The 24896-nt window shown below is 46.5% G+C and overlaps 1 protein-coding gene across 3 annotated transcripts in view; it reads right to left on the bottom strand.

Moving 5' to 3' along the window:
- Prdm5 (PR/SET domain 5) overlaps positions 1-24896 on the bottom strand; it is a 137548-nt gene that overhangs the window by 45622 nt on the left and 67030 nt on the right. For all 3 annotated transcript variants that reach the window (XM_076864473.2, XM_076864471.2, XM_076864472.2), the window contains 3 exons: positions 14587-14680; positions 10978-11138; positions 7619-7712 (listed from right to left, as the gene is read on the bottom strand). In XM_076864473.2, coding sequence (XP_076720588.1) covers positions 7619-7712; positions 10978-11138; positions 14587-14680 — 349 coding nt within the window. The remainder of the gene's footprint in view (positions 1-7618; positions 7713-10977; positions 11139-14586; positions 14681-24896) is intronic.

Genomic DNA, 24896 nt, shown 5'->3' with positions numbered 1-24896 from the left:
TGCGGTTGGGAATAGATTAAATTTTTCAAGAGAATACTGAGACAGAGTTCAGAAAGACCAGTGGGCTGAGGACAAGGGCAGAAGAAGCCCAGCAAGGCCAGCAGGAGAAGCCAGGGACCGAATGCAGGCAGGCCTGAGGCAGTGGAACTCGGGCTCCAGAGTCCTGGACCTGTCTCTCTCCCAACTGGGCTTCAAGGGGTGTCTCCAGATTCCCACAGCCAGAGCAGTAGAGATGGAAGTGACTTCAAAGTCTTCCATTGTGAGGATGTTGGGAAGAGAGAATCCAGAGAGACCAGTGGTGGTGAAGAGCACATCTGGCTGCCATGTGGGGCACCTGACCTGTCCAGCCTGGCCCAAACAGTCACCTCAGGTCTGAAACAAAAAAAGCATTATGAGGGCAACTGCCTACCCAAGCAGGGCTAAAACAACAGGAAAAAAAATCAGACTCCAATTTAATGCATGCCTGTGTGAAGATGATTCATCAAGACCAACATGGTTCTAGGCAATAAAATCATGAAGATATTAGAAGAACCAGCCCTCACCTAAGGACAAGTCACAGACCAATGTGAAAACAGCACCTTATGAAACTGAATTTTACTGATTAAACAAACAAACAAATAAACAAAAGAATATGAGATAGAGGACAAAAAAGGTGGTAAAGAGTTAATTTTAAACTACAATTAGGTAGGAAAAGGAAATAAAAAACCCTGATCTTGGTGCTCTGGCTTTGGCCACATAGGTGTACGAAAGACACCTGTCATTTGTAACTTGTTCAGAGGGCACAAGATGACCTCAGGAGGCCCTTAACGTGCTACCGGAAGAATAGTGTTTACCAAGAGCAGGAGGAAATACAGCCAAAGTCTCAAAGGTTCTGACCAAGAACAAGACCTCTGCTGTGAGCATGTCCACTGCTAGGACAAGGGGCAATGACACCGAGGGAGGTGTATGCTCACTAGTGATTTGGTTTTGTTGTAGAGTCAGGCTTCGGTGGGAAAATCACTAATGCTTTTACCCAACAGTTTCCCTCTGGAGGAGCTTCAGAGCAGAAGTCTGCCTCCACCTGGCATTCAGAGCACCTTCCTGTGCGGCAGCTGGGGGTTGAATGGGCAGTCAGATCCAGGGTGCCAGGACATGCAGGGCGGTGTGTACACAGCACCAGAGGAAGAATCAAGAGCATGCACCAGAAATAAGCTCCCCTAAACCCAGAGGAGCACAGTGCAGGGCTGCAGGGAATCCCTGGGGGCTGCTCTGGAGGGACTGGCAGGAGGAAGCCACAGAAGAAGAGCCAAGTCTTTAGTGCCTGCCTGACTGAAATGTGGAATGCAAGTTTAAGTTCCCTTTGATTAATTTGTTAATTGTCTTATTTGTGCATTAGCAATGTCACTCTTGTCCTATAGTTACTTGTCCTTGGTCACAGCTCCTGTGGAACAAATACTCTGAAAACAATGCTTGATTTCCTCAGAGTAATTATTGGAAAACAAAGAAGAGGAAAGGTGAAAGCCCAGATCCTTTATTTCCAATATGATCACAGGTATTTACCAAAAAAAAAAAAAAAGAAAGAAAGAAAGAAACATTTCCCCAGACAGTGATTTATGAGCGTGCTCATCCGCAGGCGCGATGTGCCTGGGAGCAGGCCAGCATAGTCGGGATGTATTACCACGACAGCGGTGGGACTTCAGGCGAGTAATTAACCTCTGGCCCAGAGCACTGAAGACCCGAAAACAGTTGCTAGAATTTCCCTCATAATTTATGAGCAATCCATGCAATTCCCATCGCAAGCTTGGATCCCCTGCTGAACAAGCCCAGCTCTCCCTGATCCAGAAGCAGTGACCCCCAGCAACTGCTGGGCCATGTTGGCTGACCCTCTGAGTGCCACCTCTCATCTGACTTAGGGAGCCAGTGATAAATTACAGAGCTATACTCACGTGGACCCAAGAGCACCTCCACTCAGCCACAGCTGCACTGCGTGTCCCCTCACCGCCCCCCGCCCCAGCCCACTGGCTGATGACTCTCATCATGTTCTGGTGATCCACACTCTGCTGCTGGGGCATATAAAGACAAGCAAGACAACCATGTGGATAGAGGGTTCCACAGTGAACCATGAGCATGTGCAGGCGACTGACCAAATTCAGGCAGAAACGGGCGCAGTGCAGAGGCAGAGCCTGTAGCACTCCTGTGACCTCACACATGGACATTGGGCACACGGGAAAGTTCTCAAACAGCACCTGCAGCTGGGACCATAGCTGTCCCCTGTTGAGCTGCGAGAACTGGGATTTGAAGAGGCAAAGCAACCTTTGGCAGCTGTGAGCTGACACTGTGGTCCACGGTGCGGATGTGCGTAGACAGTGATGACACAGTGCACAGAGCTGCGTGGGGTTTCTCCATGGCTGGAATGGGGAAAGGCTACGAGCTCAGCCCTCAGTTCTCAGGCCAGCACATTGATTCCCTACTGGCTGATACATCACTGAGAAGGTATCTTCAACCTCATGGAAGGAAGGGAGCTCAGTAATAGTAAGAGCGCAGGGATCCTATGAGGAAGAAGCAGCTCTCTGTGAACCACACACATGCTGTGCCACCCTCGGCAGACCTCTCACTGCAGCCAGGCATCAGTGCAAATGAGAGGCTGGACACAGATGACTTTGCAGCTGCCCCTCACCCTGGAAGTCAAGGGCACATGCTTTTGCTTTGCTGTGCCTTCGCAGTGCTAGATGCAGAGCCTGGCATTCCCTCCCCTCTACACTCCAGCCCAGGCATGCGGAATTTCAAAGCCTATGAAGGTAGATGCACACTTGCAGTGTCCCTACTCTAATCACCAAGTTATAAAGAATGAGTGGACCTCAGAGGTTAGATACGAGGGTTATGAAAATTAACACTGCCAAGTTACTGGTAAACCAGCTGGTGTGATTCCACCCTCGCTGTTCAGAGTGGTGGTGGAGGGAAGAGGAGGGAGAGGAAGGTCACAGGGAAGGAGGTGAAGCAAGGACACCACTGGTGGCTAGTTAAGGCCATAAGAGAAAAATCAATCACTCCATGAAGGAAGTGGGGCTAAGGAAACTTCTTAAACATTGTTAGCAAAGGATGAAAATATGGACACAAATGTGAAGATTCCTCCCTGAACCAGAAGAAAGGCAGGAACCCAACAGCTAGTCATCATGTGCTGGTGAAGAGACATCAGCCCTGAGCCAATGACCATGACCTCCTAAAGAAACTCATACCAAGGAGGCTGCACGAGGCTAGCGCTTCCTGTACCTGACAGAAACACTGAGAGACACCAACAGGCAGACTGTAAGCACAAATGTGAGCGGGCACACTATTTCCTTCCCCTCAATAAAACTAAGTGGCATTTGATGTCATAAAAAGAGAATTGGCTTCCCAAATTATTGACAGTTTGAATACTATAAAAACAAAAATGAAACTGATCCTAGTACTCTGGAAAAACCATTAAATGACTGTTAATGTCCCATGAAAGTCCCCTTGTATTGCCACGTGATCAAAGGTCCAACCACCCATCACTCATCTCTTCCTAGAAATAGAGAAGAGATCTGAAAAACTAAATCCAGTGAACATTCGCTCTGCATGCTCCTGCCCACTCCAGAGCACTCAGGAACAGATGGCCCTGGGACTGCGAAGGGAAAAAGAGAAACAGAGCACTGAAGCACCTTCCAGGTGGCTCTAGTGCAGGAAACTCTCGCAGCTGAAATACGCTCAGAGGCAGGATCTCACTCCTTGTCTTTCATACTGGGGACTCTATGTCTCTTGTGGTGACTGTAATAGCCGTAGAGCAGAAAAAAGAACGTGCAGGTACAGCAGAAGCTGGAGTCAAAGGATGTGGGTCTTTTCACCTTGATTCAGGTCATTTGACTCTCTGAGCCTGGACTTCCTCCTCTTGAAGATGAGGGAAGGGACTAGATGCTACCTTTGAGAGTGTGTCCCTTCTCCAACCCTCGGGAAAGGCAGGAGCCTGACCTGCACTGCCCTCAGCTTGGAGGCCTGGTCATGAAGGTACCGCACCAGTGCAGGGGGTCCCAGTTCACACAGCAGACTCAACCCTCACAAAAGCCCATGGAGCGCTTGTCAGGGCCGGGGTCCTCCACTTTCTTTCTGATGAGGAACTCTTGATGCAGCCACTCCAGGCTAAAATCAGTCCCAGCAAGTCTTGTTGGCAAAATAATATTGTCAGCCTTTCCTTGGAGCCTCATAGCTGCATGGGTATTGAGCTAGGTCATACAATATCCAACCAACCACTCAATGACACAACAGGATGAAGAATGGGTAGCATCACAAATTGGGGGGGGGGGGGTCAGATTTTCTTCTTTAATGTTAGTATTTCTCAAAATGAACCCCACAGATTTTGGTAGATAGTATATGAAAAAAATTAAATTTGATGTATGATCTCCTAGCTATCTCAAAGCACTGCAGCCTGTTTTATTGTGGTTCTCTAAGTGAAAGGGGCTTTTGTTTACTCTGCAAGCATTCCCAGGCGCTTCCTCGATGCAGGCAGCTCTCTCAGTGCAGGCAGCTCTCCCAGTGCCAAAAATAATGGGCACAGTTCTAAGGTAAGAAAGAGCACAGACTCCTACAGAGCATGGGGACACAAACACGGGGAAGAGTACTGTGGGGACAGAGGCACAGGGGCCTGGAGCCCCTGACCTGGGCACCAGGGCCAGGAACAGGTAGAAAAGCATGAGAACCTGGGGCACCTTGGCCCAGGGCTGGACCGGAAACAGATCATGGACAAGGCAGACTTAAATGGAGTCTGGAAGAGCAAAAGGAGCTCTGTAAGCAGGTCTGGAAGATAAACTGAAGAGGCAACTGATGCATCTCATGAGAACTTCAGGCCAAATTTTGTACAAATCAAGGGGAAGCCTTTGAGAAGCTTTTAGTCAGGTGAAGAGTGACTGGGTGAACCTGATCCACTTTCCATACTTCCTTTATAAGAAATACATACACTTTCTACCCTGATCCACTTTCCATACTTCCTTTATAAGAAATACATACACTTTCTACCCTGATCCACTTTCTATACTTCCTTTATAAGAAATACATACACTTTCTACCCTGATCCACTTTCCATACTTCCTTTATAAGAAATACATACAGTTCCTAAAATCTCAAAACAAAAAAAAATCCTCCAGAAAAATCCCTGAGAATAGCAAATGCCATGCAGCTCCTTTTCACGGAAACAAACCCAGCACTCCAGGGAAGGATGGAGGGTGAGGATGGTCAGCATCTTCAAGGACTCATCCCCGCTGAGCAGCACCACCTGAGGGGTACAAGGCCACCTAGCACATGTCCCACCAGCTCAGGGAGACCTGTGCCAGGGAAGGCTCAGGACCAGGCCCTGCTACGGATGTGCCCCACGCAGTCTCAGTGCTTCAGGGATTCTGCATGGTCGTTGTCAGAATAAAACAATACCAAATTCTTCAAGGTCTAAGTTCCAAAGGAGGAAACACTGGAAGCATGGCACAGTGAACTCCTTACTGCACTCATGCTGACCCTGTCAGCTTGCTCATTCTCATTCCCATTTCCAATATACGTTTTTATATGCACCTCTTTTCTCTGCCTCATTTAAGAATAAGATGTTTAAGCATGCATCTTTTAATAAGTTATCTACATAATCATAAGATAGGTTAATATGCTCTAAATATGTCTACTATATAAGAAATTGTTATTATAGAAATTCAGAAAACATACAAAATTATAAAGGGAATTCAAGTCATCCATATTTACAAGACACAGAAATAACCATAGTTAATGATTTATAATTTGTAAGAGCATAATGTAAGAATACTTTATTATTACAAAACATAACATTGTTTTATTGTTTTGATACCTTTTCATTTCTTTCATGTTAATTAACATGCCCTGTAATACCACTTTTATTACCTATGTGGTAGACGTGGACATACCATAGTCCACTCAGCCAATTCCTCACCATTGGCTCTATAGGACTGTCCTCAGTGTTGTTTTGCTACTATTATAAGCAGTCCTTCTAGGAACAGGATGATTCTTTCTATTAATAAAAATGTACTGCCCATAATCTTTATTGTATATATTCTCCTGATGCAAAAGGAAAAGCAAATTTCAAAAGCTAAAGACCAATTCTGCAGAGACAGGAAAACAAAACTTAAGAAAGGTTATCCTGGGGGCCACCATGGTTTAATTTCAATGCCGCAGTCTGTCTGGGCACAAAATAACCGAGCCACCACAAAAGCCTTGTAGATTCAAACAGCAATTCTTTATTTTCGAACTCTCACCAGCACTCTACACGCACGTTCTGGGAAAATACACCCTCCACCGGGGCTCTGCGTACCAAATACCCTCTGAATCCTTCAAGAACTCAACGGGAACTCAAGGAGTGGGCACCTGAGGCAGCAGGATACGCCCTATTCCCAGCAGGATCCACCCTAAACCTGGAACCGCCCTAAACCCGGATCCACCCTAATCCCTGAGCAGGGTAATCTTTCAACCAAAACCCTCAAACATTCATGCAATGTCACTTCAAATGACCTGGGTCCAAGGCAAGCCCATTTCCACAATGGAGAGTCCTCCCTCTAAGCAACATTGGGTAGGCTGACAAGGAAATTGCCATGCGTCATTCCTACTTGGCTGTGGCTCTCAGCATCTCAACAAGAAAATTAGTAAGGACACACAAATTCAGGATGCAAATCACAGCCCCAAATACATTTTTCAACTGAGTTTCTTTTACATATTTATATAAAGATGGCTTAATTGGAAACATAGCCATCTAAAATGCATTTCTCTGAAAATAAAACATTAATATTATAATTGTGCCAAACATGATATTAAATTATCAAGAGTCAACTGGGATTATGTTTATGAAACTAAGTTATAAAAATTTCAATATGTTCAATATTTAAAATTTTAATAAAATTGGAAGAAAGCAAAGATATTAAAAATGAAAATTTTTAGTAATGCTAGAAAAAAGAAACCCAAGAAAAAAAGGAGCAAATAATATTATGAGAAATCATGCAATTAAGTCAAACCCTGCCATCCAGTGTTAAGGATCACCATTCACTTAACTTGGGAAGTATAGTCTTAACAAGTGCCAGGTGATAGCAGGATTTTAGGGACCATGCTTGCCACAATCAATTGACTACCATGAGCCAGCACTGAGTATCATAAGGATAGGATTTTACTCACCCCCTCACAAAGAACCTCCGAGGCAACCTGGGCTTAGAGAGGTTTTGAGTCCTAAACAGGGCAAGCCAGGTGCGGATGGTGCACACTTGTAACCCCAGAGGCTTGGGAGGCTGAGCAGGAGATGGCAAGTTCAAGGCCAGCCTCAGCAACTTAGTAAGACCCTGACTCAAATAAAAAATAGAAAGGGCTGTTGGTATGTCTGAGTGATTAAGCAACCCAGTTCAGGCCCCAATACAAAAAAATAAATAAATAAAAAACAACCCCACAAGGGTCAACCACGGCTATATCATGACTTAACATCAACAAAATTATTTCCACTGCAGGCATTTTACTTGTTTGGGGAAATTCAAACAAAACCAGTCTAGAGTGAGGCACTGGACGTCACAGCACTCTGGAAGGCAGCCTCCAGCTGGGAGCTAATGGCTGGGTGTCTGGCCCCAGGCCCATGGCCTACCTGTGTGGCTCCGGATGTGGACCCTCAGTGTTCCGCTGCTGGCGAACTTCTGGCCACAATATGGGCAGACCTTCTCCTTTTCTCCTGTGTGTGTCTGAAGGGAAGGGAGACAAGTAGGAAGAATTAGGGCTGATTAAGTGTCCCTGACAATAGTAAATCCTTATTTTCCAGGATTATGTTTCATTAAAATGATTTAAAATCACAATGAGACTGAAACAATTTATCATGGATATTCCCATGGGTTCAAATGAACCCTCAGAATTGTGTGTTAGTGTTAATTTGAAAACAGTTCTGTAGCTGACTTTTTAAGGCTTTATGGAGCACCCACCTAAATGTGATGAAGTTACAGGAAACCATGTAAATGAGCAAAACCCAGAGCCAGGAGGGGCAAATGCACTCACTCTGCCAAGACCACTCCTGGAAGCACCTCCTACATTCTGTGTGCATTTAACTCTTGAGGACAGAATTAATATCAATAAAGCCATTTGTTACTTAATTATGATCATCTGGAATGATTTTACTGCAAAGCAGAAAGGAACGCAGATCTAATGAGACCTCAAGCCAGCAGGTGTTAACTAAATATAGTCGGGGTGAAGTCCTGCTCTCAGTACCTTTCATCCAGGCACAAGACCTTTGCACCAAGAGAAGTGAGTTTTGTCCTCAAAAGTGAGTGGCAACCAATGTCCGTAATTTAAAGCAAAGAGACCGTTCCAGAAAGTAGAGGTATGAAACTTGGACCCCTCTCATCAGGAGACCAGTTTTTCCACCAATATCAAAACATACTGTTCCAGTCACTGAGAGGTGAAAGCCCAGTGTTCCTCGAGGGGGGCATGGAGTTCCTGCAGGTATCTGCACGAGGTCTCTGAGACAATTTTCAGGGTGTTTTCCCAGTGATAACCTAACAATTAAAAAGCAGGGAGTGAACCAACTGGGCTACCATCGCCGAGCAGAGCTTCCGGACCTGAGCCTGCATCATTTGCTCTCCTGCAAATTACTGGTAGGCACTGCTACGCGCATTGCCATAAACCAGCCAAAAGGGAACAGGAAAGGGTTTTTAATGGAATGTTCTCAGAAGGGAGAGCAGAAGAGAGAGCAGACACTTTGCCACCTGGCCACCCCAAAGGACTGACACAAATACACTTCCATCTTTCAATCAATTAGTTACTAACTCTAACATAATTAGTTTCATGTCTTATTGGTATTTAATTTGCAAATTACACAATGGTATAAAAAGATGTACTGAAATGTGCACAATTGGGTTTGTGATTTTTTAAATGGCTATAAACTAAAATACCTTATTAACATTAGATAGCTCAGTCCTGCACAACTGTTTCCCTTGAAAGGATTCATACTACAAGCAAGTTGGAGAAACAGCCTCATCAGCCCCGTACCCACCAAAGGTGCCATCTGCAATGGCACCCTTAATTCTGCACGTGGCAGGTACTTGACTTTCTCTCCCACCAAAAGTCCTGCCTGTGCTCTAGGGAACAGCCTTTGCCTGGCACCTTGGGCCCATGTTGAGGGAAGGAGGAGCCGACCTACAACAGACCTGTCTTCTCACGCCCCGCAGAGGGCAGGGGACAGCAAGTCCTCCCTGGGCAGCTCGAGGTCCTCTGGAAAGCGCGCATCTGCTATTATCACCCTGGCTGCTCAAACAGGAGGTGGCCCGCCAACTGTGGCATCTCCATGAGACCCCAGCAATTTTGCTGCCATGACATTGCCTCACTATTCAGTTACATGTTACATGTGCTGAAATCCCAGAGAGTATGGAAGGTTTCAAACTAGACACTAAGGCTGCATCAATAAAACAAATTAAAATATTTTTTATTTTAACTAAAAAATGTATCTTATCATTAGCAACAGAATCTGCTTAGACACCTTAAGACACTGAAAGTACGAAACTCAACTACCTGAAATGTGCCTAAGAAAGCCTAGAAGCCTCTTACTGTAGCCTTGGAGGAACATGCCGTGTACACATATGAGATGAAAGAGAGCAACGCACTGTCACGACACATGACTAAACCAGTAAGAGTCATTCCAAGTGAATTTGGGGACTAAATAAAGACACAGACACAGACAGAGAAAGCACCTTTTCTTTGGGTTCAGTGACGCTCCTAAGCCACAGCTCCCACAAGGGGAGCAAGGCAGGCAAGGAAGAAAGAGAGCACACCTCTAACCCGGGTTTTATTGGGAGAAGCCATTCAAATGAGGCAAGGGGTCAGGTTTCAGGGGGTTGAGTCTAGCTTCCTGATGTCTGCTGACAGCTTGGAAGGCCACACCCATCTCATGTGCTATGTGATGATCAAAGGCAGAATAAGCAAAAGGGACACCCAGGTGCACAGCCCAGACAGAGCAGCATCGTCAGTCCAGTCCACTCTGTGTTCAAGATGTGCACAGCTCACACACAGCCCATGGCTGGCTCGCCACAATGCACCTCTGTGTGATGGTGTGCTAGCAGAAAACAGCAAGATCACCCTTCAAAACCCATTCTTATTTTCCTCACTTACCACAAAATTTTTTTTAAATTGTGAATACATGCAAAAAAAGTAATGCATCCAAAAAGCTTCATTACCCTTGAACATTAGAGACATGGAAGAGACAGCTGCTCAGGTCTGTCCTTCTGAAGGGGCCAGGTTAAAGACAGGCCCCAAAATCCTGCTCAGGGGGCCACATCTCCAACTCCCTTGGTAGCACACTTCAGTCATTCCTGAGCTCAACATTAAAAACTTTAACTGCATTTGTTATAAAATGAATTTCGCTATTTCAAAAGTGTACTTTAAATGCATCTTTTCAACAAATGGAAAACAAACTATTGACATGCTTGAGGTACCATGCAACTAGCGTGAGGCATATCACACCATCCCCACGTTGCTCTGAGTAAGGCACCACCTTGTAGGAGCTGAGCGAAGACTTATGAAATCCCTGTCCTTGTCAGGAACCTCCCTGTGCCCTAGAGAATGAAGACAAAGGGCCAGGCCAATCCAGGAAGGCCCAGTCTAATTACTTCAATTATTCCCAACACCATCTGAATTACCTGGGGAAAAAGAAACTTACTAAGGAAAAATGCATAGTTTTTAAAAGAAAAAAAAAACTACATTAACCCCCAAATGTATAAACATAGATAAGCTCCTACTCACTGAATATCTGTACGACCCACTAATCCACACAGCCAAGGGTCATGTAGAATCTACATCTGACTCTGAGCTTCCTTCATGGAGAAAACACGTCTGTTGTGAAAAATGGGAAAGCTACGTTTTCTGAGGAGGTGGTATAAACCTGTCGTTCTGTTGGAACAGCTGGGGGGTTGGGGGAACTGGCCTGCACCCACAGAACTCTACCCTGGGGAGGCTTCCACTCACCTTCTTGTGGCTTCTGAGCACAGACGGTGTGACAAAGGCCTTGTTGCACAGCTCACAACTGTACTTCTTGTGTCTCTCGTGGACCACCTGGACGTGGACATTCAATGTGTCCTTCCTTTTGAAGGTGGCCTCACAGTGGTGACACTTAAAAGTCCTCTCACCTGGGAAACAGAGTCAGATGACAGAACCAGGAACAGGCAGGGCCCCATTACCTCCTATCAAGTTCCTTGTAGCTCTGGCAGTTTCTCGTAACCATGAAAGCTCACTGTATGCAGCAGCTCCCATCCACCTGTACTGACTCACTTGGTGGCTGCAGAAAGTCCCCATGACCCAAGGAAAGCCCTGGAACCTATATTGTCAGTCTCCTCCACTGGAAAACATGGGAGTGATTCAGCTGATGCTCCACAGGGAGAGCGAACACACTTTAAATATGCATCTCCAGTTGATATGCTCAGCTTGGGTGAAGGAGACCCTGGCAGTGACATGAGGCCACTGTCCAGCAAGGCCAATGGCTTGGCCCCTCCCACACTCCCCTCAAAACACCCCATGTGGGCCCTGTGGCCTCCAGGACGGGGCCCAGCAAGCTGGGCTGCAGGGTAGAGCTTGGGAGGAAATCCCAGGGAGACAGGCCCACTCAGGGCTGCCTTGCACTCTGAAGAGCGAAGAGATGGCAGCTGCTCACCTACCAGATCTCAGAGCCCCTCAATGGGCTCTGAATGCTGGGGCAGCTCCCCAGGCCCTTAGAAGGGGAGAGAGGGATGGCATTCCCCTCCCTTCAGTATGCAGCCTAGGCCCCAGGGGAACAATTCCAAAAAAAAAAAAAAAAAACACTAAGTTCTTGAAACCTTTCCTAAAATGCTGTCTTTGACACTCCTCTTAAGACGTGGGCCTACTTTAGGTGATCACTCTAGTACAGCTTCAGCAGTGAATGTGCATAATCAGGAGACAGGGCTTTGTAGCAGAACATTATGAACACATGCAGACAGCATGCAACTGAACTTCCCCTTTAGAGAACTAAATGGGCACGTGGCCCACAGGCAGACCCCAGGTCCAATGGAGAGCACCTCACTTTCAGCCCAGCCCTCTTACATCCTCCCTTCCCCCTGCACCAGCACTAAATTTAGAAAGGGGAAGATTCTTGGGATTTCTTCATTCTACATTTAAAAAAGGAAGAACGGACAAAAAGAAGGAAAAAAAGAAAAGGAAACCAATTCCCTCCCTTGTCTTGTCTTGTCTTTTTTTGGTACCTGGGACTGATCTCAGGGGTACTAGACCACTGAGCCTTATCCCCAGTCCTATTCTGAATCATTGAGAAAGTAAGGAAACACCAACTGATGCGGGATCATGAGTGCTAATGAGAACAATTTCAAATGAATTCAGGAGCTGGAAAGATCTTAGAAGAAAAAAAAAAAAAAAACCCAAGATCGCTGCAAGGCATTTTTATTGAACTATCAAATGAATCAAATTATTGGTTCCCATACAAACACTTTACCAAGTTACACCAAGGAAGTCCTGACCTTCTTCATCAGATGAGACTGTCTCATTTATTTTGTCAGATTTGTTTATCTTTAGTTTATCAGATTTTTTTCCCCTCCTAATACCTAGAAGTTAGTAAGCAACCTCTCCTGGTTTTCAGTATACAAGAAAACGGCAAAAATTTCCAAAGTAATAAGATAATGGTTTAATATTTGAGCCAGAATGCAGAGGCAAGTTTCTAACATCAGCCTTTGTGTTTTAAAGTAAATGGGTTTGAATTTTCATGCTGTGTGAGACAAGGCAGACCTCGTGTGTAGTCCTCTCTATTCCGCCCACTTCTGCTAACTCCAAGCCTTCACTGACGTCTACCTTCCCCTTCAAACATCAAGGTGCCTCTCCTGACAGATGGCACTGGGCGGCTTCAGGAAGCCTCTCAAAAGGTGCAGAAGGTGCCGAGGACATCACAGAAAAGACATGGCACACAGAACCCACCCTTATTTCTCAAGATAAGAATCAAATGCCTTGCTATTATGAAAAACAAAATCTCATTTTGCCACAGAAAAATATCCCAAGCATCACAACAAATTTGGCTGTATAAATCTTAAAATGAGGCTCACTTCTTCAAATCCCTATCTTAAAACCCATTAATCTCATTTGCAGCTCCTTCTCTTAGACTAAGCCAGAGTGGAACAGGCAGCAGCTGCTACTGTCCCACAGGCCGTCCTCTGTGAGGGAGTGGGAGCTGTGCTGGAGGTTCCCACAGAGCCTGGGGTGACAGGGCAGGTCTGAGAGCCTGGGAGCTCTCCAGGGAGGTGACACACATCCTCACCCCACCTCAAGGCACTTGCAAGCCTCTGTCTTCACCACTTTTCATCATAGACACCTGAACTTGACAGAGAAATTCCTTCCAGGACAAAGCTGATGTCCTATTGTCCCAGAAACTCAAGGCTTCCGCAGTGTCAGGAACTTGCCATGTGCTCAGGGTTTTCGACTGATAAAGGGTCTCAAGTTAAAAGAAGTGTAAATATTCCCTACACTGCGCACTGTTTTCTAGTTTTTGATGTGCTACTGCAGTGCATCTCTGGTCACTTTAACATCTGAATCTACCTTAAAACTCAGCTCAGCAGTGCTGTTCTCCTTCCCAGAAGTGATGTTCTTCAGTGGTATGGCTGTTAATCTGTAAAGTTCTAAAATAGCGTCTAGTATAACTCTTAGACTCTCATAGTGTGTTTGTGCAGACATTGACCCAAAAGGAAAAAAAAAAAAATCTCCTCTGCCAAATCAGTGAGAAATCAGAGGTAGCACAGCAGGGAGCAGACCCTGCTGTCAGAGAGCCCACTCAGGCCTGCTCCTTAGCCTCAGTAGTCTCGACTCCTCTCAGATTAAGGTTCTAGATCATGCCAAGTTCAGTGGCACATGCCTATAATCCCAGTGGCTTGGGAAGCTGAGGCAGGAGCCAGCTTCAGCAACTTAGTGAGGCCCCCAAGCAACTTAGTGAGACCCTGTCTCAAAATAAAAAACAAAACATGCTGGGGATGTGGGTCAGTACTTAAGTGCCTCTGGGTTCAATCCCCAACCTCCCCCTCCAAACTCCAATGTGCACTGTGATCCTCTCCAACTTTAAAGTCTATAAGTTGGTCAAATCATGTCGCTATGCCCATGCCTGCTCAGGGGTAGCCTGACACGTGTGAGGCACTGGGTTCAATCATCAGCACCACATAAAAATAAATTAAAGGTATTATGTCCATCTACAACCAAAAAAAATTTAGAAAAATTTTCTAAAAAAGAGGCAGGCCTGCTTTCTTATTCGACACAACTGAGAGGGAAAGGATGTCTTCAAAACAAACTCAAAGCTCCCCCACTGAGTCTGAGACTCACTCTATATACAAACTATGAATCCATGGACGAAAAGACAGAAAATGAAGTACCTCACAAGACAAGTGATCTTGCTGTGGGGATAAATGTCATGACAGAGGAAGTAAAGGTGAAAGGCAGGACTGCCAGTCCTCTCCTGTTCAGGAACAGATGCCCTAACCACGTACGGCTGGGCTTCTGGGAGGCCCAAGATCCCCAGGGCTCTAAGAACAGGGTGGGAAAGCCCCTCTGCTCCCCACTGTCTACACAGGCACTTACTGGTGTGTATCAGCAGGTGTCTCTGCAAGGAAAAGGGCGTCCGGAACAAAGCTTTGCACTCCTCACACTGGAAGGGCCTCTCCTGGGAGTGGGTCTGCAGAGGAGAAACAACAGAGTCAGGAGAAGGGTGGGCCAGCGGTCACTGCAGAGCAGAACAGGGAGGCACAATGCCAAGGGGTGGAGAGGAAGGAGTGCGGGTCCTGGCTCTTGCAGCACCATTCTCCCGACATTCAAACATGGGGCTGTGTGCACAGGCACAAAACAGGCACACCATCGAACCCTTACATTAATTAAAAATGTGATAAATAGCCAAGAAAATTGCTCCTGCTATCTTAAGTTGCTAATCTGAACACAGTAACTTCCCTGGTTCTACTCTGCAGAGTGAATGGTGGGCGCCCCCTCTCAAGACTCAACCTCCTGCAGCCAGGTGTGAACTACACTCGACACTCTGGCCCTCTTTCCCTGAGCCGAAGCTTCCCTGAGTGATTCCCAGCCCTCAGCAGGCAGGCCTCAGTGCTGCCCATCCCCATGCTACACCGGGGAAGGCGATATGCTCTGGTTAAGCCTATTTGACAGCCGCTGGATATTTAGCTTGTGTCAAATGCTAGGTGAACACCTCATAGGAATCACTTCAATTAATTCCAACAGCAACTGGACAAATGAAAAGCTGCTGTTGTCACCATTTTACAGAGAGAAAAGGAAGGCTTGAAAGGTGTCATTAACTATCCAAGATCAAGCAGTGTGGAGGCACAGGCACACGGGAAGTAAGGGCACACTGATAAGCAGCAGCAGGGCAGGCCCCCATCAGATCTCAAACCCGGAGACAGAGACACAGGGCAGCTTCCCGCCCCTGCTTTCTGTTCCACACAGGATAAGCCCACCGGGCACACCGTGTGAAAGGAGGTTCATTCTGCCATGGATGGCAGGATGAGAAGGGCCATAATTGCGAAAGAAAAAAAACTGAACTAGACTCTTATTACAATAAAGGAGACCACCTGAGTTCTGTGATATATGTGGTACAAAAATACAGAGAATACTTTTTTAAAGTCACTTTATGCACACCAGATTGCTTAAAATTTCTATAGCTTAATGGCCAGTCTAAAACACAAGATCCAAGCCTCATCTATTAACACAACATTGGTAATAAAGTGATTACTACACTGTTTTCAGTTGTGAAAAATATAAAGGATGGAAGAAATGGACATTAAAGGTAAGGATAAATCAAAGAAAATCCAATGTATTCTTTAGCCACAGAATTCTTTAGCACCAAAGTTAAAATGAAAGCATGGTAACAGATGAATGGAACACAGCACTAATGAGGAGTTTTCCCTGGTTACACAGAACATGTGAACACCCAGGACGGGATGGGCGCTGCTCACCAGGGAACAAGTCCAACCACTAGCTGAAGGGCTGGGAGCTGCCCTGTGGACATTCAAGGACAAGGCCAGGCCTGTTCTCACTCCTTACATTAAGATTCACATGGATCCAGCTCGCTTTAAGAAAAAAACCTAAAGGTGCTGGAAGAAAGTATGAATGGATTTTTAAATAATTTTTGAGTGGAGAAAGGCTTTGTAATCATGGTAGAGAACCAGGTGTTCAGATAACAGAAATAAATGAACTCAAAACTGCAAAGTGAGACTATTCAGTGACAGGCAAGGAAATATCTGCAGCAGAAATTAAGAGCTTGATGTTGAGATTACTGAGAGCTATGCATAACAGCAAGGAGAGGTGAGCTCCAGAAGAACGTCAGCAGCCAGCTGGCTCCAGGTGGCCCTGGAACATTGCTTGTCACATGATGCCACCTGTCTAGGCTGTATACCTCGGGGCACTGTGTGCTGGTTCTGGCTGTGATGACAGGGCAAGAGCAGCAAAGAGAAAAGACATAGTTCCTGCTACCCTGGAGTGGGTCGCTGGTGGGGAAAGAGCCAGGGGAGTGACCTGTCAGGGAGGGACACCTGCATGGAGAATGGGCAGGAAGAGGTTAGATGGCCAGCGCTGCAGACAATAGGCTGGGACTCTGCAGGGAGGCCAGCAAGGGCAGGGGTCTGGGCCCAGGTGGGAAGCAGCCAGGGGGCCCACCTGGTGCAGCACAGGAAGAGCAGGGAAAAGGGAAGACCCACAGAGGACCAGGGGGAGGAAGAGATGAGGCATTTTTAGGATGTGCTCTGCCAAGAGAGACTATATGTCCAGGGTTTGGGCAGCTGAGTGGCAACTCTTGCTTCACACTTAACAGAATGCCATGTTGACCATGTTGGGAACAGGACACAGGGACCACAAAGAGCAGGAAAACTGGAGAAGAGTGTCAATAAACCAGCCAGTGGGGCTATCACTGAAAAGCCACAAGCGTGTGCATGGCAGGGTGCCATGTGTCCTGGAGAAGGAGGAGGCTGCAGGGAGGGACAAGGACACAGAGGGAGCAGCATGACTTTAAGGTCTGCAGCCAAGTCATGCAGCCATGGATGGCCACTAGCAGACATGAGGGCCAGCAGGCACCAAGTGGGTCCACGTGAAGACCAGCAGTCCATCTGGCCAAGTTCAGGTGTCTAGAAGGCAGGAAAACACTTCCAGTATAGACTACAGGATTCCAAGGTATCTACACTACACATGGTACTAATATTTAATTCTCAAATACAATGAAAAAGTGGAAAATTAGAAGCAAAGATAGTATCTCGGCTGCCAAACATGAAGAAAAGGGGCATCTTTCAGGGCTGGCTGAAAGTGGGGCAGTCTCACATGCTGTACCTGGGCTGCCAGCCTTCTGGGGGCAGGGTAGCACTCTGCACCAAAGGACAAACACACACCCCACCTAGCCAGCTGCCTCTGCAGAAACATATCTGACAGGTGTTCAAACAAATTTTTACAAAAGGAAAATGCCTCAATGCCCACAAAAGATGTAAATGTGGTTAATTAAATTATAGTGGAACTCAAAATTGCAAAGTGAGACTCTTTAGTGACAGGCAAAGGAAATATCTGCAGCAGAAAATAAGAGCTTGATGTTGCAAATGCTGAGAGCTCTGCTTAGCAGCGAGGAGAGGGGAGCTCCAGAAAAACAATAGGAAAACAGTCACAAAACTAGTAAAAATAACTAAAGATAAAATAAATTATGATTGTACTTTTCCTTTCTTTAATAAGGAAAGTCATCTGTAACATGTTTTGAGTGTCAAAAGTAGAAGTCAAACATCATGCATGGAGGACCACACTCTGCCCACTCTGTAGAGATGGAGCCCAGGGAGGGCTCTGCGGAACACCCAGGAGGGCGGGGAGCAGGAGGCAGCTGCTGCTCCACACAGCATTTGCATTCTTCTTATACCTTTTCATTTATTTACTTATTTTTGATGTTTGGACTTTTTACAGTAGATAGAAATATTACCAAAAGATTTTTCTTTAGAGTATTCCACCTGAAACACGGGATTGCTTTGATCTTCCAAACACACCATATTCCCTCCTGATCAGTCTTCTCTTTTTCCAAATCTAGGACAAAGAAATCCTATGGAAATTACTTCTCAGCGAAGGCCAGCAATACATCTTAGGCAGCCCACTAGCAGCAGGCAGACGGCAAGCAACTGCTCTTGTCAAGAACCATCCAGCAGCACCGCCATCCTGCGCCACAGGGCCGCAGCACCTGTGGGGGAGCAGGCAGAGAACTGGTGCTGGAGGGACATGTGAGAATGGAGGTAGCACAATGCTGGCACATTGAGAGGAGAGAACGTTTGTGTCCAGCAGAAGGTATTTAACTTTTGTGTCCAGCCAGATGAAACTAAGCTTTTTTAGAAGTGTCTAATCCTTGAGTTTTTCATCTATAATGAGTGCCAAACTTTCCACTGACTTATTATCAGAAGATCCTATGATAAGCAGCAGAACATCCCTGTTCAGGCGCCAAGTCCCTGGTAATACCACATCTGCCAAGGTGACAAATGAACTAGCCCTGGGCGAGTGCCATGAAACCTCTCTCTTCCTATGCCAGCTACTGCAATGCACCAAGTCTGATGACTATTCCAGACGTAGAAAATGCTAGGAAATATGCGACTGTTGAGATGTAGCAGAATGCTTCAGGAGGTCTTTCCCATAATGTACAATAATTAGAAGATTAGTACCTTCCTAGTCACATAGCTCAAACATTTATTTCATGATGGTAGAATAAAATTTTTATCAGCACTATTCACCATTAAAAATTACAACCCTGGGGCTAGGGCTGGGGCTCAGTGGTAGAGCACTTGCCTAACATGCATGAGGCACCGGGTTCAATCCTCAGCACCACATAAAAATAAAATAAAGATACTGTGTCCACCTAAAACAAAAAAATAAATAAATTTAAAAAAAATTACAACCTCAACTTTCAATAATATGTACTGCTCCACAGTAACAATATTTACTGTTAGTGGCATTTTTTTCTTTGGGCTATCTGTGTTGCAGGAAAACAATCACAAGACTAGTAAAAATAACTAAAGATAAATAAATTTGGAGCAAGTATATATTTGTTACAAATATTCTTTTTAAAAAGGAGTCTTGCTGGTGAAGACGTTTTGTTGGTGAAGACCCAAGCCTGCATATCATAAGCACATTACTGTCCCACTGAGCCCCATAATGAGCCTAAAGCTATATAAATATGTGCTATCTGGCTGTTTGCACAGATTGTGGATCAAAATTTTACTGTCAAATTTATAACTGGCTACTTTAAATGGCCTCCTCCTCAGAAAACTAAATTGAACTGAGAAAGATAATGAGAAATACACAAGTTCCTGCAGTAAAGAGCCGCTCATACCACATTGAGAGTTGGGAGTGTGTTCCAGGGGTGCTCCCACAGAAGCACATCCTTGCACAGCCAGCCCAAGAGTCCCTGCCTGAGAGCTAGAACCCCATTTCATACCCCCCAATAGCCTCAAGTGTGCCCCGAGCAGGGCAGGGGATTCACCAAGAAGAGGAACAGCAACGGGCTATCAGAGCAGCCTGGGAAGTGCCCAGACCCACCCAGGGAGTGCCCCTCCATGGCACTGCCAGGACTCTGATCCAGGATGTTTCAACAAGCCCCGCTTGGACCACACATGGCCTCTAGTGGGTGAGCACCATGGCTTCCAAGTACTGCCTCTTTGTGACAGCCACTGAAACCACAGCTAATGTAGATCCACACAGAAGCTCTTGAATGGATGCACACAGGACCTGAGGACGTCACACAGCTGTGCAGGTAACAGATATCTCTGGCTTCACTCTTGAAGGAACAGGGCTCAACTCATCACAGCAGCTGAAGAGCAGAACTTTCTGCATGACACAGGCATCTGTGTTATGGCTCACAGTGATGGTGCCAGCCCTCCACTGGACAGTTTGTCTAGGCAGCACGCCTCAGATTCAGATTCATGTGACATCCATGGACAATCACGTTTAGGTTCCCAAAGCCAGCACACCAACAGCACCGAAGCAATCTCTGTCCTATTGAAAACACTGACCTTCCAAATATTAACGCCAATTCTTGAAAAGGAAATTATTTCCTATATAAGTCCCTGGAGTTTTTACAGATACTAAGATGATAGTATTTGGTGAATATTCGATCAGGTGAAAATAGAACACACAGAGAGAAAGAGAGAGAGAGTGTGTGTGTGTGTTTGTGTGTGTAGTATGTGTATAGTGTATGTATATGTGTGGTGTGTGTGGTGGGGAGGTGCGGTGTACATTTTGTGTGTATAGTATATTGTATGTATGTGTATGGTGTAGCGTATGTATGAATGTGTGTGGTGTATGTTTATATGTGTGGTATGGTATGTGAGTAGTACAGCATATGTATGGTGTAGTGTATGCGTGCAGTATAGTGTGTGTGTAGTGTATAGATGCGTGTATGGTGTGGTGTATATATGTGTGGTATGGTGTTTGTGTTGTGTATGTGGTGTGGTGTATGTATATGTGTGGTATGGTGTGTTGTGTGTGTGGTGTGGTGTGTGGGGGGTGTGGTATGGTGTTGTGTGTGTGTGGTGTGGTGTATGTATATGTGTGGTGTGGTGTGTATGGGGGGTGTGGTATGGTGTGTGTATAGTGTAGCATATGTGTGTGTGTGTGTGTGTATGTGTGGTGTAGTGTTGTGTGTGTATGGTATGGTGTGTGTGTGCGTGCACACGCATGCATGATCAAGTCACCCCCCCCAGTTTGCTCAAGTGTGGCCGCTGCCCGAGGACACATTCCCTCTTACTGTGCTAAGCCCCACCATGATCTCTTGCTAAATGAAGTTTTCTCAATCCTCTCCTTTAATCTTCTAAGGGCAGAATCTGGCAGGGAGAGGGATCAGCCCTGCTGTGGAACTGCAGAAGGACATGGGTGAAATGGAACATCCAGGGCTGGAGAATGAAGTTGCTGACCACAGAGAAACATGAACCATGGTTTAATTTCTTGCTTTTTCTGCCAAAAATGAAAAACAATGCCCCCCCCCCCCATTTATGAACCTACTCATGCACCGGGGAAGTGTCTACATGAAGAACTTTGTGAAGCAGGTTGTTTTTACTATAGGCTACCCATCTCCAGGAAGATGGAAAGGAAGGCGTAGCAGTCTGCTTGTCAAAAGTAACCTGCCTGAAACACCACAGGAGAGGGTGCTCACAGAGAGAAACCACAAAGATCCTCCCTAGCGGAAATTAAAACACTCTACAAATTGCAATTAATAAGACAGCAGGATGTTGCAAAACAGAATGGAATCCAAAAATAGGTTTTTTGTACTTTAGGAGTTTTATACATCAATATTTTATTCTATTCCTAAAAATAATAAACTCTGGAGGGTTAAAAAACCAACAAAAACATGAACTGGTATAACTTTAAAAAACACTGATGAATATTACCATACTCTTGGAGCAAAAAGTTTTGCAAATGAGACATTAAATACAGAAGCTACAGACTCAGAAGCCGAAAGTCCATGGTGCATATAATAATTCACAAAATAAAAAAGGTAAAACTGTTTTACCATAAAGTTGAAAGTTAGTCAGTGGGGGGCAAGAATTTGAAATAAAAATAGCAAAAGATTAACATCTGTGGCATGTGCACAACTCCTGGAAATCACTGAGAGGCAGCCAGTAGTGCAATTTAAAAAGAAAGGGGGGTGGGGCAGGGGCCAAAGAGCATATATGGAAACTTTTCTGAGGTGGAAAATAAATTTATAAAAGAAGCACAACTTTACCATCATTGCCAAAATGCAAGGAGAGTCCCTTTTCAGTTCTGAGACAGTGAAAAGACGGCACCACCAGACGCTGGCGCTGGTGCAGGCGCAGGTGCTTTCCCACAGAGCTAGGAAAGAGCGCTGCAGAAGGCAGCGGGAAGTGCAGAGGGCAAAACACGCTCAGCATTAACCCAGAAATCCCATGTGCAGAGGGGCCATCCCACACTGAGGGCTCCGTACAGAAGCAGGTTCACTGTGCTCTATCCACAGCCTTTTTTTTTTTTTTTTTTTTTTTTTTTTTTTTTTTAATTGGTTGTTCAAAACCTTACAAAGCTCTTGACACCAATCCCTAAAAAACAAATACCAAATGTCTTCTTTGATATAATGAGAGCAACTAAGAACAGAGCAGGGAGGAAGAGCAGGAGGAAAAGATTAACATTAAACACAGACATGAGGTGGGAGGGAAAGGGAGAGAAAAGGGGAATTGCATGGAAATGGAGGGAGACCCTCATTGTTATTCTAAATTACATATAAGAGGTTGTGAGGGGAATGGGAAAATAAACAAGGAGAGATATCCACAGCCTTGGCAGCCAAATTCTGTGCGGCTGAAGGGCACAGTTCTGTGGGCGGAGCCTGCTCCCTAGTGACACCATCAACTCTCAACACCTGTTTCCCAGGTGGGCAGCTGACTCTTGGACTCTTCTCCAAGCCATGCCCAGCATGTCCTCTCCCACAGACAAGGCTGTGAAATGTGAAGGTGAGAGGAGGGAGGCCCAGGCCCTTGGGACTGGTCTCCTGGAAATGCCACACGTGACCTGGCACTATGATGTGGTGTCCCCTTCCCTCTGACCCCTCCAGAGCCTGCCACTCCACCAGCAGTCCTTGCTGTTCCTCAGCATTCCCAGGCTGGAGTCCTCACCCAAGGTGACAGTAGTAAGGGTGGCCTTGGGTAACTCCCATCTGGGGTCAGAGTCCTTGTAGGGAACACCCACACTGCACCTGGCCCCTGCCCTGGGAGGATGTAGCACAGGCCACCTGCAAGCCAGGAGGAACCACAACCACCAGCACCCTTAGGTGGCCTGTCTCTCCCAGGGTAGTGAGAAGCAGGTGGTCACAGACAGGGCTCCAGTCAGGGTGCCTCCTGGGGCAGCCCAGGAACCCACCTGCCCTTCTGTGACCCTCCACTCAGACCTCCAACGCAGAGGGACCTCCAGTGGGGGCAGGCCTGAAGTGGGGCAGGGGGCTGAGGAGGCGCTGCAAATTAGTCACCGGAGCAGGCCCTTGGGACCTGTCACAGACGCACCATCCCTCCGGTCTTTTTCCTCCAGGCTGTGAGGAGGTTCAGGAGTTGGGGGACATGGGCCAGCAGGTGCACGGTGGAGAGCTGGGAAGGAGGGTTCTTGACTGAAATCAGGGGCCTTAGGGTAAGGAAAGGGGATGGGAAATGAGAGCAGCGCAGGGTGCTTACACCTAGGGCTCCAGGAGCAGCTGGGGTCTTCAGGCTGCCAAACTCACCCACAAGGAAGAAGTGGGACTGTGATTTACCAGAACGCCATAGGACCACCGGCATGTCGGCCAGTCCAGGGAAAGTCAGGTAGGCCAGCCAGCGATGCATGCCACCAACTGACACCCAGACCTGGGGCATCACCTGCCACAGCGACCTCAGCCTAGAGTGCTGGCTCTTCTGGGGTCACTTCTCAGGGCTTTCACTGGGTCATCATCGTCCTTCACAGTCAGCACGTGATGCATGAGTCAGTACAGCATCTCTCTCCCGTGCGGTCTCAGGAAAGAAGAGCACACGTCAGGAGAACCTCGCACGTGGTCAGGATCTGAGCGAGCTCAGCCAAAGGACAACAGCATGCAGCCTACCAGAAAGCCTCAGAGGAGAACAGCCACCTGAAGGGCATCCCAGGAGGGGCACACGCCCAAGGGGAATGAAGCCAAGTGTCCCCAAGGCACCCACGCACCCATGCTCACTGCAGGTTCGACCTGAGAGGCCATCGGCAGGTGAGTAGGTAAGGAAATGTGGTATACACACACATGGAATAACAAGCAACCAAGCTTTGAGGAGAAGGACATCTGTCACCTATGATAGGAGGACACTGCACCAGGTAAAACAAGCCAAGCGCAGGAAGACTGAAGTCAGGGGCCTCAGGGTAAAGAGACCACAGCGTGATGGCACTTCTGTGTGGACCTAAAAGCCATGCACACAGGCACAGAGCAGTGCAGGAAGGAGGGAGTGCAGAGGTGCAGCTGGAGGAGAGGCAGGTTCCAGCGAGGGGAGGCTTCGACGATGATGACGACGACGATGATGATGATGATGATGATGATGATGATGATGTAGGTGCTCCTGAATGCCAAGAGCGGGACTCTTTATACGTGTGCACTGTGCAATATTACACTGGGAGCACACCCTGGAGCAACAAAGTCAAGCTGGTTAGCACCCCCGTCACCCCGCACACTAGCTGTCTGTGGTGAGGTCACTCAGAATCAAAATAGACCTCAAACCAGGAAACACCGAAGACAGCTCTGTCAGGCGGTGGCTGTGCTAACTAGCCAGACTGGTAGTCACTGTACACCGCATCCAAGTATGAAAACACATTCACACCACAGATCTACACATATTTTGGCAACTATTCCTCAGTAATGAATAAAAAACACACTTAAATTTTTTAAAACAAATTGAACATTATTATCTCATCATAATGATAATGAGAATATTATTATCTCATTCCAACTTAAACAAGGTAAGGGACTTGCCATTAGAACTTGGGATAAGGGTGGCAACTGTGCCCCTCAGAGCATAGGCCCCTCAGCTGGAGATGGCCTGGGCACACACACAGAGGCAGACACAGCTCCACCTGAGCCGCTGAGTGCCCATGTCCTGGCCGGAGAGCAGCCGTGCTGCCATCACCAAGGCTGTCCCCACCTCGCACCTCATCTCCCAGGTTGGGGTGCCAGCTCATGACCTTTGGGGGAGAGGCCTGTCCTGTTCTAAGACCTAACAGAATTTCACCTAAGCAATTTGATGGACATGAAAAATTTTTTTTCTTTTCTGTTTTGTTCTTTTTTTGGGAGGTGGGGGACAGTTCCAGGAACAAACCTAGAGCCTTTGCTTGCTAGACAAGCCCCCTATCACTAAGCCACACCCCAGTCCCAAAGGAATATCCCTTAATCAAAA

The sequence above is a fragment of the Callospermophilus lateralis genome, chromosome 8 (genome assembly GCF_048772815.1).
Source record: "Callospermophilus lateralis isolate mCalLat2 chromosome 8, mCalLat2.hap1, whole genome shotgun sequence".
NCBI classification, from domain to species: domain Eukaryota; kingdom Metazoa; phylum Chordata; class Mammalia; order Rodentia; family Sciuridae; genus Callospermophilus; species Callospermophilus lateralis.
The sequence above is the reverse complement of the archived record's forward strand: the minus strand, read 5'-3'. Positions and strand labels throughout refer to the sequence as shown.